This window comes from Anomalospiza imberbis, chromosome Z, assembly GCF_031753505.1.
Source record: "Anomalospiza imberbis isolate Cuckoo-Finch-1a 21T00152 chromosome Z, ASM3175350v1, whole genome shotgun sequence".
Classification (NCBI taxonomy): domain Eukaryota; kingdom Metazoa; phylum Chordata; class Aves; order Passeriformes; family Viduidae; genus Anomalospiza; species Anomalospiza imberbis.
The window spans coordinates 58,400,461-58,420,520 of NC_089721.1; the positions used below are offsets into that span (position 1 = coordinate 58,400,461).

The 20,060-nt window shown below is 50.1% G+C and overlaps 2 protein-coding genes across 2 annotated transcripts; one reads left to right on the forward strand and one right to left on the reverse strand.

Annotated features, from left to right (window-relative positions):
- Positions 1–1,315: 1,315 nt before the first annotated feature.
- Positions 1,316–6,035, forward strand: HEMGN (hemogen). The gene is made up of 4 exons (XM_068175841.1): positions 1,316–1,508; positions 3,812–3,905; positions 4,325–4,599; positions 5,775–6,035. The coding sequence occupies exons 1-4, from the start codon at positions 1,427–1,429 to the stop codon at positions 5,858–5,860; spliced, it is 537 nt and encodes a 178-aa protein (XP_068031942.1). The 5' UTR covers positions 1,316–1,426; the 3' UTR covers positions 5,861–6,035.
- Positions 6,036–15,476: 9,441 nt separating this feature from the next.
- Positions 15,477–19,276, reverse strand: FOXE1 (forkhead box E1). Its single transcript, XM_068175888.1, has one exon. The coding sequence runs from the start codon at positions 19,150–19,152 to the stop codon at positions 18,268–18,270; it is 885 nt and encodes a 294-aa protein (XP_068031989.1). The 5' UTR covers positions 19,153–19,276; the 3' UTR covers positions 15,477–18,267.
- Between the last annotated feature and the right edge of the window lie 784 nt (positions 19,277–20,060).

Below are 20,060 nucleotides of genomic sequence, written 5' to 3' on the forward strand. Positions count from 1 at the left end.
AGAGTCTAGGATGTACACTAAAAATAAAAAAAGACTGGCAAAGATTGGAGGCAGCCAGATCTGCTCATCCCTGAGAAGCTGCTTTCCTCAGGGCAAGTCCTCAGATTGCAGTGAAAGGCAGTCAGGTCCCAGAGGACCTGGGGGTAGACACATTATCGTTATTGAGTCCTTCTACTAACCTTTGAACCATTTTTGAACTCATGGCAGGCAGGGAGGGAAAGGATTAGCGGCACTAGCACCTGACCAGTGCATAAGTAGTTGAGTATCTCACGGAGAAAAGTGCTGACAGCAGCTGAGTGCACAAGAAACTGGCTAAAGAGGTATCTCTGGTCCATCTGAATTGTTACACACAATATACTCTTGAGCTTTTCTGTACTATCCTGGCATAAGAAACTATGAAGACAGTTTTCAGGAGAGACCAAGATTATCTCCTCATTTCCTATGCACTGATCTAAGGGCCTGGCCATTCCCACAGAGCAAGGAACAGGCTCTCAGCATTGAAGCCATTGTACCAGGCAGCAGCTTCCACTTGCAGCAATTCTGGCCCTGCAGATGTCCCTGCACGAACCTGCAGGCCAGGCAGGGCTGGGGCTGCAAGGTGCTACCAGCCGCTAGGAACAGCCACTTAAGCAAATCATCCTGTGGGGGGCAAGGGAACGGCTGGGTCTTCTCACTGGTTTTTCTGGGGCTGCCCATTGCCATCCTGCTTCATCAGTGAAGAGCTTTGTTCATAGTCCTGATCCACTAGGGACTGAACCAAAGAATCATTAGGAAGTCCTCAACATGCACAGCCAGGCTGGCATGGATTTATTATTCTGTTTGGATCCCAGGAAGCTGATGCAGCTCTTGGACAGGTGCCATGACTGTCTCCATCCTTAGGGATTTCCAAAGAATATGACAAAGCCATCCTGACCTTGTGAAGCAGCCAGTCCTGCCATGAGGGGAGCTGGAGGATGTCCCTTCCTACCAGCACTGCTAGGATCCTATGCAAACACCTTCAGAGAGCATAAATCCCATTTCAGACCTCTCAAGGGGTCCTTAAGGACTAACAACACGTCCCTGCATCTCACTCTGGAAAGCAGCAGTGAGGCAGTGCCACATCCTGCCCTGCCATGTCCACTATAAAGGAGAGCTTTTGAGTCACAGTTTAGCAGCAGTGAGTGTAAATTTCCTATCTGAAATAGAATTATTGAAGTATAAAAGCACTAACATATTTTGCAATCCACACAGTAGATCCTGGACAGAGACTCACACACCTTTGCACTCCGATAAGGAGAATATTAATACCCTCCTACTGGCCTGGCCAGATAAGAGGTTTGGGGCGGGCAGTCTGCATTTTTTTCAAGCTCTCATTATGCTGTGCCAGTATCTCCAGATGCTGTTTCCAGGGAACTAAGCTGCTTTCTAATTAAAACTGCAAAGAGCAATGGAGAGTTCAGGAAAAGACCATGCTTCTTCGGACTCTTCCGTGCCACCCTCTGAAGCCTGTGAGGAGTTTGCTGTGCCAGGTAATGATAAGAACATTCCTAACTTGAGTTTTTAGAGAGAGGAGAGCATGATTTTTGTTACCAAGTGTTTCTCAGAAAGGAACTAATAATTATTAGTCTATGCTTGGGGGTAGAGATGCACATTTAATTGCAAATGCATGTCTTTTTACGTGTTATGTTCCAGATCCGAAAGGCAGAAGCACATATAAAGGTTTTTCAACTAAAGTTCTTCAGAGAGCATCAGTAGATTGTTTGCAGACTGGCAGTACCACCTCATTGTTTTTATAGATTTTCTTTTCTCTTTTAATTTAATTTCTGTTTCTTTGTGCCCTCTAGTAAACATTTTTTCATCAGGATGCATATGCTTTACTGTGATCTTTCCTGCTTAGTGCTGGCAGGTGACAGCTTTGGAGCTGTTGTGGGATTGCTTTTTTTGTCCAGTTAGAAGTGAATTAGGGGTGTTTTCTTAGAATGGACTTGGAAGGAGACTGATTGCAAGCAGTTAAAGCTACTTTGATAGCTCACAAGACATTTTGAAAGGAAAAGAAAATAACCTTGGCTGCAAATGGGATGTGCAAGCGATTATATACTTTAGTAGCTGAACTGAGGCCCTGTGCAGATCCTGCAACTGCAACTTGTAACCTCATCTTCCCAGGGAGTTTATTGACTTTTTCTATGTGAATGGCAGAGTTATCTCCTGCTGGCTGAGCCCTACTATCTCTGTTATTGTCTCATGTCAGGGAACAACCTCCCACTTGTCTTGGAGTTATTCTCAACTTCCCTGGAGGGTGTCCTGGGGACTCAGATGTAATTTTAAAGTTGACTATGCTTTGATAAGGTCTCTGAAGCATAGACCAGCATACTTTCCAAGCTAAATTTCTGTAAGATTATTATTAATTATCAGAAGCGTCTTGTGTAAAAGTCTACTTTGGGCAGAGATTGGCTCCTGCTGTCAGTTTTGCATTGTCCTGTCCTGGACTACAGTTTCTCTTGCATTTAATAAATACCTGGGATAAAAGAGCTGTAATCCCTGCTCAGCCTCTGAAGTCTTTCTCCCAGCTCAGCCTCAGAAGTCTTGACACTTCTACCATCTGATCAAGGGAATGACAAAATTACAATTATTCACTGATTTCACTACTTTAATGTGAGCTGAAGCTTTTTGTGAAAGGAGCTGAATCTGATTACATGTGGAAGGAGCAGGTCATAATTTTGCTTTTCCACTTGTGTGGGTTTTGTTGAAACTATGAAAATCAGTTCTTTTGTGTTCTCTTCAGTATACATTTGGGAAGAATTCTCTCTCCCTCAAGGCCTCAGGGCAGTAGTGTTGGTCCCTGTGTCTCCTGGGATTGGGTCTCATACTGCTTGATTTGAGACAAGTTTTTATTATCACAGCTTAGAGTCTACACTAGAAATCATCAGGGATTGCTGTCTTTTAGGACAAAGACATAGACAAATGAAGTTCAGACCATTTTTTAGGCTGGTCTTTGTCTTGGGAAGCCATTTGAAGCCCTTTGCAATCAGTGAAATGGACACTGCTGACCTTGGCCAAGGAAGGCATGGTGACTGGGATCTGGGGAGTCCTGTCTGCTGTTGTCTGTATGCAACCTGCACATCCTGCCCAAATAATAAAGCCAGTGTTGGAGCTTTCTCACATCAGTTAGTCTTTCTTAGGCCCTGCCATTGTCTTCCTCACAGCTGCAGACAGCTTGGGGCTGTTTCTGTGGTGTTTGGGACCAATTTTCTCAACCCCAGCAGTGTGTACTCGTCCTGTCTTGGTCTCTGGTTGGATCACCATCTCCCCATGAGGTCTCAGCCCAATGCACGTGAGCATCTGTGTGGGTAAGACTGTGCCCTCTGGCTCATCCTTGCCCCCACAGAGCTGTTCCTTTTTTGAAGGTCTGTCTGTTCTGTGAGTAAAGGCTTTCTCTTTGTTGTTAGATAAACATCTCAATTTCAGTGGTGGCCAGTTCCAGCTCTCTGGGAAAAAGGGTAACTGGAGCAAACATGAAGAATTATCTTGCAATCTATACTGATGCCTGATCAAAGGCACCACGGCCCAAGTCCCTGCAGTGGGGAGTAGGTTGGACATGGGTCACCCCAGGGAACTGTAACTGGAAATCTAGAGTCAGGCTAGGAGCCTGGGAGTTTTGGGTGCTGTGTCATCAGATCCTACCCACTGAGGCTGTGCTGGAAGTACAGTGCTCAAGGAGTTTCATCTTGAGACCCCTTTGGGACAAAAAAAATCATGTCCTCTTGCATCAGTGCTCTAGTACCAGGCAGGGAGGGATCAGGATGTCATGTTAGCACTCACTTTATCCTTGTAGATGTCATCATAACCCGTCGCTTGAGAGACCGGGAGTTGCTCAGGAAAAGAAAAGCTGAAGCCCTGGAGAAAGATTCAGCTCAGTGGGTTATGAGGTAAACCTTGCTTTTTCTGTCATATTGCTTTTGTGGGGCACTTAACCTGAGCCCAGACATGGCCCATCCCCTCCATCTTCACCCAAGGACAGAGCCATCAGTCTTCAGTGGGGAAAGGTGACCTGCAGATAGTAGCTACTCAAGGTCTACAAAGGCACAGGGGGTAGAGATGGATGGGTAGCAAGCAAACCTCAACCATAACGTGGAGCTGAGGAAAAATTTGTTACCCAAGCTTCTGCCCACTGGTGCAGCTGCAAAAGGCTGTTGTGCAGGGCTCAGGAGGGGGGGCTGAAGAATTGCAGCTTCTGCTGGGATGAACTGGGTCACAATCACAACAGGGGGACCTAGCAAAGCTGCCTTAGGGCAGAAAGTCCTTTGTCCTATTCCCAAGTCATCACCCCTGTGAAATCCCCTGGCAGAGCCTATAAGAACGAACAGCAAAGGAGAGGCAGAAGAGCCAAAAGAGGACGGGGCCGTCAGGTGGTGGTGGTCAAGTCTGTCCTGGAGTCAGAGCCAGAAGTGGAACCCCAGCCTGACCCACAGGAGAAGGCTGAGCCAGTGCCCTCTGAGCCAGCACTGCCTGAACCAGGCTTTCAAGAGCAGCCACCTGTGCTGGCCATCCAGAACAAGGTCGGTGGGATGCAAGCAGTGGCAGTGGAAGGGGAGCTGGCAGACAGGAGCTTGGACCCTGCTGGTGAGTTGCTGAAGAGCTGCTGGCCCCAGGTGGCTTGGAGGGCAGTGCAGTGCTGCCTCCTGAGGATTGTCAGCCAAGGGTGCACACTTTATGAACAACAATCCCACAGCATCTACAGGGTTGGGTCCCTACCCCACAAAACTTGGGTATCTGAGAAAGGGTGGGGGGATGGGATGGTGGGACTGTGGGGACAGACAGCTCTCTCTGAGTCCAGGGGAGTGATAACAAGTCCATTATTGTCAGTCATTGGATGGGGTTGTGGACCTGGTCCTTTATAACTCCTTGTCATAAGAACACTTCTGTGGCTCTGCTAAGAGCCATATTAGTAGAGGGTGATATATCTCAGTCAAGATCTCTTCTCTGTGGAGAGAATATGAGGTTTTTTGTGGTCACAGCTGGATGGAGGAGCCAAAGTCAAGACATGCTTTGTCCACAGTCCATTCAGTTTCAGGACTGACACTGGGATGGTGGGAGAGCAAAGTGGGCACTGGGAAAAGAGGTGGCAAAGCAACTACAGGCAAGGTGAAAAGAGGTGCAGGCAACTACACCTTTGAAACCTGCCAGGACTGAGGCATGGAGGGAACTAAGCTGGTCCAAATGGCAGGCTGGTGTCTGGGCTCAGAAAATCCATTTACAGCCACTGCAGAAGGAGATGCTCCCAGATCTGGAGTGGGAAGAGTAGAGTACATTCACTTTAGCAGTCAGTGGGTCAAGCATGCAGATTGCCTCAAAACAGGAAAACAAAGGATCTGCTTCAGAGGAAGTAACAATCCTTTGACCATCAACTACTGCATTTCCAGCAATGTCTGTGCAGGGGGGAATAAAAGGCCTGTTGATGCAAGGCATGTGGTGCCGACGTGCCATGCAAAACAGCTATTCTGTGTCCTGGGCTCTGGGGTGGTGTCCAGCCTCCAGCTGTGAGGTCTTGAAATGGGCAGCCATCAGGGTTGTGGTTATTGACTCTGGCTTTAAACCTGCCAGTGCTTTCTTTACCTTCTCCAACTCCCCTCCACAACTGGGACTGCCCTTGAAAAGCAGGCAATCCACCATGAGCTACATAACACCTTCTCCAGGAAATTGCAAGAGACTGGCCAGGGGGGCTTTAACATGGGACAGAAGGGTAACACATGAGAGCCCCCCAGTACAAAATTATCTGTCTCTTACATGCTTTATAGGTGAAGAGGATGTGCTGAAACCAGCAGAAGCAGATATACTAGAAGAGCTGAATACTCCGCTGGAAAATGACCACCAGGATAACTAAGTCATCCCTCATATTCTGTATTAACTTTCTGGTTTTTTGGGGATATTTTTTATTTCTACTCTCACCTCACAAACTTGATAAGTACGGCACAGTGATTTTGATCAGCTGCTTTCCTGGGAGCCATAAAGCCCATACTCTCCTTGTCACTCTGCTTTCTATGCTTCTTCCAGGCTAGAGAGGCAGTCCATAGGCTTGTGGCTTATGAGCCTCCTGCTCCCTCTGCAAACAGGCTGTTTTGCTTGGGCCCATGGAAGGCCTCACAGTGCTGTGCCACACTACAGTTCAGTCATACAGTCCAGCATCCACCTGTGTTTCTGAAAGTAATTTCTTATTTACATAAATGTGAGTGGCATTGCAAAACTAGCACTCACCAAGATTTTTAACGGGCTGGAGAAGCCCAGCTTGGGCTTTTTACTGCACCCTACAAATCCCACCACGCTTTGCGCTATTATCTTTAGTCTGGAAGTTTTTCTCATAGCCTCTTTTTATCTGCAATAAACATCTTGCTCTCCTAAATCTGGAAATATTTTTTGGTTTTGCTTTCTGGGCAGCTTCACTCTAACCTTGAAGATTAAAAAAAAAAAAAAAAGGTGGTTGAAAAGCTGAGTGCATTGGGCTGAAATTTGGCTGAATTATACACTTTTATCAGGAAAATGCCATTTGGGGCAAAGACAAGAGACACTCTGCACAGTCATTGTCTTCCTGTCTCCCCAGTCTTCACACAGGATTTCTCCTGAAGCCAGGAGGTAATGGGGCACCCTGTGTCTCTCCGCATATTTTGGGTCTTGTGGTTTTGCTCCTGGAAGGGAAGAGTCTCCCTTGATGTAAGAAAGGGAAGAGGGAAGAGGCTCTCTTACATTCCTGTAGTATCCTGACACAGAGGATCCTTCTCCTCTTGAGGAGGACTGGAGGTCATATTGCCATTGTCTGACTTCCCAAGGGCCTGTCTCCCAGAGTACAAGGCTGGCCAGATCCTGCAGGCACCCCTGATTTGGGGGATTTTCTTATGTCTCTGAACATGTTGCTGCTGCTGTCCCAGAGCCCTCGAGGCTCTGTGCCACAGCATTGAGCTTGAGCCACTGATACTGGTGGCAGCTGAACAAGATCTCTCAGCTTCTGCCATGAATCACTCAAACCTCACCCACAACCCCAAATATCTAAGGTATAAGAGGGCCTTGTGGAAGCCCTGCAGCATGGAAGGAACTTCTATCTGTGAGATTTGCTCTTAAACCAAGGCACTGGGGGAAGGCAGCTGAGGCTGCACTAGCCTGAAATAGAGCCAGAGGCTGGAGGTCATGTTATGGATGAGCAACAGCACAACAGTTGTGCTGGGGTCCTCCTGCAAGTGTGGTGCCCACACTGTGCTGCAGAAAGGCTGGGCTGTGGCTGCTGCCAGGCAGGTCAGGAGACCCTTCCACTTGGTGAAGCCCTGCATGTGCCATGGCAGAGACTAGCAAGAGCCAGTGGCCCTTCCCTGTTCTCTGATCCTCTGTAGTGCTGACAGGGATGGGGAATCAGCCATGCTGCCCACATCTGCAGACATTTAGACTCTCCTGGCTTCCAGAGCCCTTTAGATTTTTTTTGAGAAGAAACTTCTGGGGGGCTTTAGATTCATCTTACAGCTCACATCAATCAAGGAGGGCACAGAACAACTGTATTCCACCTTCTCCATTGTGAAGTGGAGCTGTTGGAGGTGGTGAAGGCCTGGCAGAGTGAGGTGTCCATGAACATGGGGCAACACTCACTCTTGAAGCACACATGGGCTGCAGTGCTAATCCTTGCACTGGAAGAGCTGGGAGAGTTCTCCGAGGGCAGAGATGTGCAGGAACCAGAGCAAGCACCTCTGTCCATGGCTGTGGAGATGCCTTTGGTGGCTAGGAAGTCCTGGAGTCATCTCAGGTAGTGTACACTCTCAGGGCCGCTCTTACTTTGTCTTCTTTGGCAGACAGTAAGAAAGGTGTGCCTGTGCAAACAAATCTTATCACAAACTGAACAAGACAAAGATAAAATCCTCCTAATCAACACTTTCACTCGCCATGCACTGGTTCTTCCTCTGTTGAGAGGACAGATAACAGAGCTCTTGCTTATACAGATGGGGTTCAGGTGTGAGGCTGGACTCATAGTGGTCCCTGTGTACCCCTGAGGTAGGTTCTGCTGCCTGAATGGAGCTGGGGACAGGCTGGTAAGGGCAGCTGTATCTAGGATAGGGAGGTGTCGGAGTCCAGGATATCCCTCTGGCTGCCCTGGCTGTCTCAAGACCCTGGCAGGGGTCTCAGAGACCCTTGCATGATGTCAAAAACATCTGTGGCTCCTATTTTAGCCTGTGGAAAAGGCTGTCAATTTTGTATGAGGAATTACAAGCCACAAGAGTTTTAGTAGTGTGATATTTGAACTAACACAGGGTGGAAAAGTAGAATTTTGGGATTTTTAGAATGGGGTTCAAGGGGGTACATGATGGAGGAATTTGGGCATATCCTAGCCTTCTTTTCCTTCTTCTTGTCCTCAATGTCTTGGTGTGATGGTGACACTTTTCTATTGACTCAAGGTTCATAGTCTAACATAGATGATGGGACTTGGTAATAAATTGTAAACATAGACACGTAGTTTTGAGTATATAAGGTGGGAGCCGCCCAAGGCTCGGGGCAGAATGCTATGGCCTCCGTGCTAGCAAAGCTTGGCAGGTCAGAGAAAGAATGTATAGATAAGAAGAAATAAACAACCTTGAAAATGCAATTGGACGCATTCCAGGCTCCTTCTTTGGCTGCGTCGGGCTAGGGAAGCAAAGACTCTTTACAATCTCGGGATCACCCTGACCTTCAGAACCCTGAGAAATCAACAGGGAGGCTGCTGTTTTGCAAGTGCAACAAGTCACCTTCTCCCTTTCTTCTCTCCTTCCTGAGTCCAAGACACTTGTCTTTAGCCAGGGCCACTGACAGAGAGTCCAATAAAGTAAATTTTCGCCCTCTGGGTGAAAGCTGGATAACAGCTATGGTCTGGTTCTGACATGCAGGGGAAGTCTGGGGGAGGCAAGAGACCTTTAACTGACTGCAGCCTCCTTACTGGCAAAGAGAAGGATATGGGTGCAGGGAAATAGCTTCTGAGCTATGGGGCCAGTACAGGGAGCCAGGTAGGTGCCTGACACAGTGATCTTTGGTGTGCTGTAAACTGGCTGGGCTGCCTGAGGCTCCTCCAGGATACTCTGACCTGCTCCTTGAGGCACAGAGATAAAGGCATGTTGTGGTACACGGTGGACATGAGCACTGTAGTTGTCTCCTCACTTGTGAGATTCAGCAGGATATTAGTTAATGTCAACTGGGCTGGACTGAGCATGTTCCTGTGAGCTTTTCTCAAGGCTTCAGGTCCTGACCCCCCTCCTGCAGAGCACGGGAAGCCATCCTGAGTGCTGACAGGCATGACATGAGCGCTAAGGAGAGGAAACCTATCATATCCTGGAGAACCAGACTGTCCTCTGCCCATGCTGATTACCTTTCAGTATCCTTTCAGGAAATATGCTTCCAGCTGTATGGGACAAGGGAAGTTGTTTCATTTGTGCACCCTGGCTTCCCACTTCTCAAATTACTCTTAATATATGGGGTCCCCCACATTTGCTGAAAGTCAGGGGTGATCTGTGGCAGGCTCATAGGTGATGTTTTGAACCAGAAGGATCTTCCTGTCCTTGGCAGAATTGAAGTCGTATCTAAGCCTCAGCAGAAAGAAGTTGGCAAGCAACTTAGAACCAAAAGCCACCACAGGTCAATGAAAGCCATTCCACCCCATAAGTGCCTAATCTTGCATGATAAGAAACATTTGCTAATTAATTTACAAATATTGACTTTAAGCAGTAAATCCTGGAGACAGCAAATACCCCTCCCTCTTTGGCCACCACTTCCTGCTCAGAGCTTGTTAGCTCTGCTCCTTCCCATCCTGTGTTCACTATTTAAATAAATACTTTTATAATGCTGCCAGGGCTGCCACAGGCCGGAGATGTGTGTCAAGCTAGGCTCATCAGTGCTCCACCACCTGGCCTGACTCTCCTGTTCCACCAGGAAATAATTTAACTTTAGGAAAAGTTAAGTGAGGAGAGATTTCTGGAGATCTTGGTCCAACCCCTACTCAGAGCATGGCTAAATCTGACCAGACTGCTTTGGGCTTTTTCCAGTCAAGTGCTGACCTTCTCCAAGTAATGAGATCATCCCCCTCATGTCCTCATCCCAAGGCTGCCCCACTTTCAAGGAAAGAATGTTTTTCCTTTATGTCCCACCAAGCTTTCCCTCAGCACAGCTTTAGCTCCTTGCCCTTCCTCCATCTTAGTGCCCTCTTTCTCCATCTTAGTGTCAGCTGGACTCCAGCTCCATCTTCTCTGTAACCTTCTTTCAGACTGCAAGTTAGACTCCAGGCTCACCTGCTCTGCATGAGAACAACCGTGATTCCTTCAGCCTTTCCTACACACCAGCTCCCTGCCTTGATGGCCTCAGCTGAGCTCCAATATAAGAATTACTTTCTGGCACTGGGTTCCCCTAACTGAATCCAGTATTCCTGCTGTGGGCTCACATAAGGCAGGGGGAATGGCCACTTGTCTAAGCCCACTGCCTGAAATTAAGTCCATCCAGATGGACTTGGGGTGCTGAGCATGAGCTGTGCTTGTGTCTTCCTCAGACAACCTGAGGTTTTCACTGACAGGACACAGAAAACATGAAGAAACCAGGATATAGCTTGTGTGGTAAACAGCGTGATCTGTGCTTTGCAGGCTTTATAATGACGCTTTTATCAACTCTCCTCTACCGACCCATCTTCCTGGAAATTCATGAAAACGCTAAAGCGGAGTTTGGGGTGCAGTATTAATCACATGCCCCTGGGCACGGCTGCTTGTTGGCCCAAACTCGGACGGCGGGCTGGAGGCGCAATTCTCCTGTGCGCCTTTGGAGCTCGGCACCGCGCTCTGCGCAGGACGAGCGCCTCCGCCCGCAGGGACCCGAGCCGGCCGATCTGCTTTTCCTGCCGAGCGCCCCGCTCCGTCCCGCCCGGCGCGGCCGGCAGTGCTCCCTAGCGGCAGCACCGAATAGTTTGCGTTGAAAAGGACCTTAAAGATCATCTCTTCTCCCCCAGATTGTCCACAGACCCATCCAGCCTGGCTTTGAACACGTCCAGGGATGGGGCATCCATAGCTTCTATGGGCAGCCTTTGCCTGTACCTCACCACCCTCGCAGGAAATTCTTCCAAATACCTGATCTAAATCTACCTTTCTTCACTTTGAAGTCATGGTCCTTTGTCCTAGCACATGGCTCTTGTCAAAAGTCCCTCTCCTGTTTTCCTATAGGCCTCCTTTAGATAGTGGAAGGTGCTATGAGGTCTCCCCAACTGTGTAAGGTCTTCCTGGATTTAAGCTCGGTTCCTGATGTGGCAGAGAGGTACTATATCTTATATCCACTTAAATGGGAAGGCATGAAACCATTTTCTCTGGTTGCTTCAAGAGAGCTTTTCTTTTGCCTTTTCTCCAGAAGGGAATTGTGGAGAAAACCTCAATGAAAACAAAATGCAAAAGAAATTACCCAAGAAGGAAAACATTTTTTTAAAACAAATGTTTCCTGCGTAAAGGACAAAGCTCTGAATCATCCTCTGCTTCCTCCATGAAAAAGACACCAACATCAACAGTAATACCCAGGCATGGCCTCTCACACTGTGACAGGGTGGCACTTATCACTTAGGCATTTATTCTGTGTGGCCCGACCTGTCTGTAACTCCAGGGTCCAGGTCTATTGTAGTGGTCAGGCACTCATTGCTGCAGAAATGCAAGCCCATGTTATTCAAGTAAAAGCAATTTTAGAGGAAACAAGAAGAACAAAAAGACAAACCAAAAAAACCCCAAACCACCAAAACAATCTGAGAACTACTGAAAAAGAATACACATACAGCAATAAACTCTAGTGTACCCAAAGATGGAGAAGGAAGAAATCATCATCATCAGTATGCACCTCTGAAAACATAATGGTCTGCCCGTTGAAGACATCAAATGCTGATACCCTGTAAGTCTTCCTCCCCTGTTATTCTTGCCACCATAAACCTGAGAACAGACAAAGAGTGGCTAGGGAGCCCCTATTTAATTGGCTAATTCTAGGGCCAGCACTCCAGTGAGCCTGATGACAGGTTATGTGTTAAAACATATGGCTGTAGAAGTGAAACGAGGCCTCCGACATCATTTGTTAACCTCAGAAGTTGACAGCCTGGATTCATGAGCACCTTTTCCCAAGTGGAAGTGAGATGCATATGGTGTCCTTGCAAGAGCCAGACACAGGGATAATTGACTCAGAGTGGTTCATGCACCAAGCAAGGTGTATCTCAGTGACTGGACCAAGAGCTCTGGTGCTGATACTGAAAAAAAAAAAGTCAGAAGCTGTTCCTTAATCAATTAGGATCTCTTTGCACAGTTCACATCCAGACAACAGCTTTCCAAATTCTTAAATGGCTAATGAATCTTAGCTTCCTGGCATCAGAGAAGGGATAGCAGGGAGCTCAGTAAGCTCTTCTGCACCAGCCCACAGTTAATATTCCTGCCTCCTCTCCACGGTCATTTTCAGCCAGAGCATACAATAGCCCTATTAACTTCCTGTTAGTGTCCTAGCCTCAGAGGAGGCTAGGATACAGCCTCCTTTCCTCTTAGCCCAAGCAGTGTGGCCTGAGTACTTCATGCTGGCCTCTGCACCCTGTGTTCCAATGCTGCAGAAGCAGTGAGAGTTCTGTCTGGCAGCCCTGAGCTGGGCTTCCCTCCCACAAGTTTGCCCACACAAAGAGGGGTTGGATGACTGCACCACATCCAAAAGTAACTCCCATAAATAACACCAGCTTCCAGGTATAGCAAATGCCACCATCTACCACCTTGCCTTCTTGACCCTGGACATAAGAAGACATACATTTCAACTGGACTGAGTCAAGAAATCAGCTCTACTGTCTAGAGAGGGCTTCCAGCAAATCAAGGCTTCAGGATTACATCACGACAAGTGTGTAAAGTTGTTCTTTGTGCCAGCATGGGCCACTATATTCTTATACACCATACTCTGTAAAGTCAGAGCCCCATCAGCCTTCCTGTGCTCACATTAGTTCACTCCCAGGTCCCACATGAGTGGGTTGCCCTCTCTGGTCACTGACATGGCAGCTGTAGGTAAAGGATATAGCTGAAATCCAGCTCCAGCTACACAGACTGCCCTCCAATTACAACTCACAAAGCTCTGGACTCCCTCCAAGGTACTCCCTCCTGGCCAAATGGCAGGGACCTCCCCTGCCTCCTCTTTCTCATAGATTTGATCCACTTATTTTCACTTTCAAAGGCAGATAAATCATTCTTGAGAGTCCCAAAGCTATTGAAGAAGACTTTCCTATCTGCTTTTTGGTAACTTGGCAGATTAAACTACCTGTTCCCATCTCATTCCTTGCCCTCTGGGCTGTTGACAGGGCAACAGCTGCAGAATTCACTATCTCCCAAACACCCTCAGGAAGCCAGTCACCACCCTCTCAGAGGGAGAAGGGGCAACATCTGCCATCATCTTACCCATGTGAAAGCCAGTTCATCATCCTGAGGTGTGGAGTTGCCCCTGAAGGCCTGTTACACCCCCCATTAGTTATGGCTGCTGCTTGATGAATTGCTCCCACAGATGTTGCCGCTACAAAATGTGAGCACAATGTCAGGCTGTGGCTGCGGGAACTCCATCTCTGCAGCCAAAAAACCTAACTGATGTGGGGTGCAGGAGGCAAGACCAAGCATTTCTGGTGCTGCTGCCACAGGACAGGCAATATAACATTTCCAGCAGTAACATCTTCTCTAGCTAGCCCAGCACCATGTTGGAGCATCAGACAGTAATTAATGCCAACCACAATCCCCTTGCCCATCTCTGAGCTTCTGTTCCTCTCACAGGTAGTAGCCTTCCCTGCCTGTCCCTTTTTCTAGCAGAGACACGCGGCTGGGATGGAGCCATGCATTGATGTCTGGGGCATGCTTGTGGCCTGACAGGAGACCCTCAAAGCAGACTGATGACTCAAGGGGTTGTGGACGTTTGATATGCCACCTGTAGCCTGGCGCTGCTGACCATCCCTCCTCCTTCCTTTTGATGTCTTCAGCAACCCAGCACACCAAAAAATACCAATGAGCAGCACAGGTCACACATGTCTCTGTATGTCTCCCAGTCTCAAGAGTACAAGGAAGGCTTGAAAGAGTAAACTCAGAGACACTTTATTACAAACAATGCAAAGATTTATTTCCATTTCAAGTGAAGTAGAAGAGTAAAAAAAAAAAAAAAATCTCCAATACAGAATATAATGTTCTCCTAGGCTGTACAGTCCACTTCTTTCTCAAAGTCTGCACAGGGCCTGACTATACCAGAACCTGGGCAGAAGAGGAACCGAGAGGCTCTGTCCTTTGAGGAATGAGCATTTTCAAGGCCCCTTTCTCTTCTATCAGTGCTCACATTTAAGAGTTTCCTACAGGTTTACAATCCAGATTTATTGGATTCTTCTGACAGAAATCAAAAGAGTAGTTTGAAACTTAGACTAACTTTGCTAAAAGGAAGGCTCTCAGATATTTACAATAAAACTTATAGAAATCAAATCTTTTTCTTATTCTTGGTGGTGCCTGAGAATTACAAGCAATGTGCTAGACAAAACCACATTGAGATCCACATGTTTAACATATCCCCATGGCACAAGAATACACTGAGATCCAGTTGTCTAACATATCCCCTTGGCATATCCCCATATCCTCACAGAGAGACCCAACCCCATGGCTCCCCAAGGACACAACAAGCATATCTTCCTCTGTCAGTGGTCAGGCAGTCCCATGTCACACGTGGGCACAGGGGCAGCACATCTCAGCACCACAACGCACAGCCTGGACAGACCCGCAGTGTTCAGCACACCCTTGGTACCTGAGCCTACAGGACAGCTCAGAGAGGTTAGAATAGCCACAAAACCACAGCAGTGCTGGTGGGAAAGGGTTGCTGGAGTCTCCAGGCCTGCTGCAAGCAGGAGGTTGGAGGACTGCCAGCACTAGCAAAGGTCAGGTACAGCTTTGTCTAGTCTTGCCTAAAAAAGCTCGAAGCACTGACCCCACGCAGATATAGAGTCCCTTGAATGGTCCCAGTAGCTCTTCAGTTCTGACCAGGGTTTCTAGCTGTTTGTGACCAAAGTTTAAGCAGTTTTTGACCATATCTCTGGTTCTTAATACAGCAAGATCATCACTGTACCTGCTGCAAAAAAATTACCATCTAGATATGCCCAGTTTCCCTAGTTTGTAGGTATAAAAGATCTGGAGAGAAACAACAAGCATCTAGACCTTCTCTGCAAACAATACACAACTGAACCTACCTAATCTGTGCATTCTAAGTCACCAAGATCAGTCAGGCCTGTCCTTCAGACACTGAGTTTTGCTTTCTGAACTACCTACAGATGCCATCTAAGTTCAGAAGCATCTTCCTCAAAACCTGTATCATCACTGGTGACCTTTTTTTAGACTGAACTCTAAACTGGCATGAGGGCTGAAGGAGGAAACAAAATGAGAGGAACAAGGGCCAGAAGACATAGAAGACATCTAAGCTCTTCACTCTCTTGACCAATGACAAGATTCATGGTGGCTGAGCACTGGAACAGGCTCTCCAGGGAGCAAGCACCAAGGCTGAGAGTATTCAAGAAGCATTTGGATTATACTCTCAGGCACACGGTACAATTCTCGGGGTGTCCTGCACAGGTACAGCAGCTGGGCTTGATGATCCTGATGAGTCCCTTCCGACCCAGCACTGCTATGATTCCATGAAAATTATCTGGTCCACATTGATAACTGCTTCTACAGGAAGGAAAGAAAGGCATTAAAAGGCAGGACAGCTTTTCTCCCAGCTACCCTCAAATGAGCAAGAGGTTGGCATGGCTTTCTGTCAAAGTGACACAGTCCAGTCTTTGTAGGCAATGAAAACATAGCCAGCAGCTATCAAAAATACTAGGAGCTGGCACAGCTAAGTGTACAGATCCTCTTCCAAATGGTGAAGGGAGAGTTGGGAGACGTGTTAGCACAGCTGCTGGGGAGACCTGCCCCTGGCTGAGACAGCTCTTTCCAGGATGGTAGCAGCTTCTGGATGTGCCAGGACCAGGAAGAACAAGGAAGATAAAACGTACCTCTTCAGAAAGGATAGGAAGGGAAAAATCTGACTGGCCTCAGCACGCCAAAGAGTTGAGTGGTGCTTACACTTGCTGTCTGTGCTTGCCCCCCACTGGCTCCGTACATGGAGCAGCCTCCCCAGCTCTATGTACGGACAGCAGCTTCCCGCATTGCCACAGACAGGTCTACATGGAGACAGGGCAGTGGTATCAGGTCACTCTCAGCCTCCCAGCCCAGACGCTGCCTCACCATGTGCCATCTCTGGCACTCTGAAACCTTGAATCCAAAATTCATCTCCTACCTCACAGCCCCGCAGAAGGTACAACTTCTCCTGCCCACCTACTGCAGAGGGCTTTACTCTTCTCCACACCAAGCTGTGCTGTGAGAACACCCAACCACCTTCTTGCTCCACTCCATTTCCCCCCTCATGTCTCACCTGGATATGTGGACCGCAACACCCACAGAAAGCAAAAAAGCTGCCTCTACACAAATTTCATCCTGCTGGGGACCTCATCTGAAAAATGCAGAGCAGAAGATACAGGTGTCTTCATGGGATCAAAAACTCTTTGCAGCAAAGCACAGCAGTAGGACAAGAGATAGTAAACATGAAATGAGACTAGAGAAGTGCTAAATGGAGGGTACAAGGAGAAACTTCTCCCCAACAAGGACATCCAGGCTGCCCAAAGAGACTGTGCTTTCTTCATCCTTGTAGGTGATGGAACACTTAACTACATAGGGCTAAGCCTACTGGTCTGAGTCATAGCTGACCCTGATTTGGATACCAGATTGGAACAGAAAATTCCTAAGATCTTTTCCAACCTGAGTTATACTATGATCTATACCATTCTCTGGTGAGAGAGACTCTGATGTACGTGCACACCATCTGTTCTTCCAAAGCTCCTGTTGAGGTCTTGGCTGCACTTTCTCACTTCCTCTCCCCATACAAGGCCCCACCACACTGCAGGATCTTCTCACCAACCTCCTCCTGGCCCTGCATACACAGGTTCCCCACCTCCATGGGAAAAAAGAACTGTATAAGAAGACCTGGGAGCAGGGCTATGTTGGCTCCCTCTACACCCACAGCCCCAAGCAGAGCTCTGGGTACGCACTACTGCTCCAGACCACTTTCCAGGGTGGTGGGATCTGTTGGGAGGGGTATGCTTGAGTTTCCCCACAAATCTAGTTTCAAGCTTTTGTCTCACAGACATTCCTATTCGTTTTCCCTCTCCATATCTTCTATAGACTCTTTTCCATCCCCAGAAAGCTTGAAAGTGGAGCAACTGAAGATGAAAAGGCACCATATCATGCCTCTTGTGTTCCAGAAACAAAAGTTTTCTCCTATATATGCCAATTTCTCTAGGCTACAGACAGAGCTGGGCTGATCTTGGGATCAAAGTAAATTAGGCTGTAAAATCCTCAGGATCAGTTCTCCACTCAAAACAAGTCCAGATTCAATGTTGGCTATGACTTCAGAGGCAGATCAGGCTCTGTCCAATCAAGCTGGAAAGACCTCCAACAGCAGAGGTGCCACAGCCTCCCTGTGTCCCTCTTCCAGGCGCTGGGCACGTTTATGAGTAGAAATTTTTGTAGTTCCAAGCCCACCACTGTTCCCATCCCTGCAGCACAGAGCACAACACCTCGAAGGATATGACTTGATGCTTTTTTCTGCAGACCAGGCATTCAAACCTTCTCCAGCCTTGACGACACTGCTGGTGTAAAGCCTGGGGCTAAAGCAATAGCCATCAGGGACATGCCACCACATTAGTGCCACCATTCTGCTTTTATAGCTTTGCCTGCACGAGGCCAGAGAATGCTTCTCTTGCCTCCCTCCTTCACCTCATCAACAGACATTTAATTCCGTTTAAAAAAAATCATCAACACCAGAGAGACTTTTAAACGTGAAATCTTCCTGGGTAGACCGGAGGGGCCTGGTTGGGTGTGTGGGAGTGTGGGAGCCTGGCAGGAAGCTTTGAGCACCTGCTCCAGGAAGGTCTGTAGAAGAAGAAGAGACTGCTTGCCCAATCCAAGCACTTGGGAGTCCCTAGCACTTTTCTGCCGAGAGTAGACAGGGCTGGACAGGACACCCCAGATCCCCAGGGCTGACTGCAACACTCCTCACCAGGAAGTCTGGGCAGAAGGCAGAATGAATAGGTGCAGCCCAAGGTTCTTCAGCATCTTCCAGGGCAGCGCCGGGAGCAGCCGTGCCGGGCAACCTCCGCACTCCGTCGTCTCCCGGGCTCCGGTCCGCTCTGTCGGGCTCCTTCGGGGTAGGTCAGAGCGCCGGGACGAACCTGTCGGGGCCTCCAGGGTAGGTGCCGTGTCGCGGTGCGGGCTCGGCGGCACTCAGCTGCCCTCCGGCGCCGTAGGCGTGGGGCAGCGGCGGGTAGGGTGCGGGGGAGTGGCGGCCGTAGAGCGCAGGGGGGCCGGGCGAAGAGGCGGGCAGCACGATGCGCCCCGACGGCGAGTACAGCGGCGTGTGGCCCCCGGGCGCGTAGGGCCCGGGAGCGGTGGGCAGCGGGGCGTAGGCGTGAGGCAGAGCGGCGGAGGCGCAGCCCTGCGCGGGGAAGGCGGTGGCGAAGGCGCAGGAGGCGGCGGCGGGTGCGGGGGGCAGGTCGGCGGGGGGCGGCGGGGCGGGCAGCGGGAGGAGGCGGCAGGGAGCGGCGGGGCGCTCGGCGAGGAAGGCCGGGTAGGTGGAGAGGTCGCTGCGTTTGAAACGTTTTCTGCGGCGGAGGAAGGACCCGCTCTCGAACATGTCGCGGGCGTGAGGGTCCAGCGTCCAGTAGTTGCCCTTACCGGGGCGGCCGGGCTCCCGTGGCACCTTGACAAAGCAGTCATTGAGAGTGAGGTTGTGGCGGATGCTATTCTGCCACTTGCGGGGGCTGTCGCGGTAGAAAGGGAAGCGCTCGGTAATGAAGCGGTAGATGCCGCCGAGCGTCAGTCGCCGCTCGGGCGCCTGCCCGATGGCCATGGCGATGAGGGCGATGTAGCTGTACGGCGGCTTGCCCCGCTCCGCCGGTCGCTTGCGGCGGCGCCGCCCGCCCCGCACCCCCCCCGCTGCCGCCGCCGCCGCCTCCTCCTCTCCCGGCGGCACCGCGTCCGCCTTCAACGGCGGGGGCGGCGGCGGGGGGCCCGGCGGCAGCCGGCTCTCGGCTGTCATGTGGCCGTCGGAGCGGCTCCGCCCCGGACCGAGCCGAGCCGAGCCGAGCCGAGGAACGCAGCGCGGCACGACCGCGGCTTTTATGCGGCGGTGTCCAGCGGCTCCGCTCCCGGGCAGCCGGCACTCCCCCTGCTACGCCCCGCCGCCCGGGAGGCGCGGGCAGGGCCGGGCGTGCCGCCGCTGCCGCCCCGGGTAGGAAGACCGCCCTGCCCGGCACCCCCCTCCCGCCCCTCTCCGCTGGTCCCCGTCCCCAGCGCCGTCTGGGGCGCCGCGGAGCCACTGCCGTCGGGAGAGCGCAGCTCCGGAGGACTGACGGGCACCGAGCGAAGCTGGGTCGTCTCCGGGATCCCATTGCGGGCGTCGGGGCACGGGCATTTAACGCGCATCCCCGTAGGGCTCGCCGCCGTCGGGGCCGGTTGTGCTGGCGGCGGCGGGAAGAGGGGCAGCGATGAGCGGCCGCCGCTGTCGGAGGGGATGCTGCTGGTCCGCGCGGGACAGTCGGCCCCGGGCAACGTTGCCCAGGGAGCCCAGCGCTTCTTTGCAGAAATCAAGCTGTCGAAACAAATTAGGCTAGAAAAAAACACCCGGTGACAGATCTGCGTGGGGAGAGATAGTAAGTGCGGGCTTAGGCTACGCGGTTTACTTGCCTAGTGCTATGTAGAATGCACTAAGGTTAGGGCCTTCCCAGCTGGTACCCAGCAGCGATTTGGCACAGGGCTAGGCTCCCGTGCCCCTGGTTTACACTTGAGCTGACCTGCATGTCCCTGATCCTTGTGCCACAGGACCCCTCCAGTCCATGATCCAAACAGGAAGGATGCCAGGCTCTCCACAGGCTAATGCTAGAACATACCTGCCAGCTCCCTCGTGTTTGCTCAGATACTTGGGGCTGAGGGTCAGACCCCAGCTGA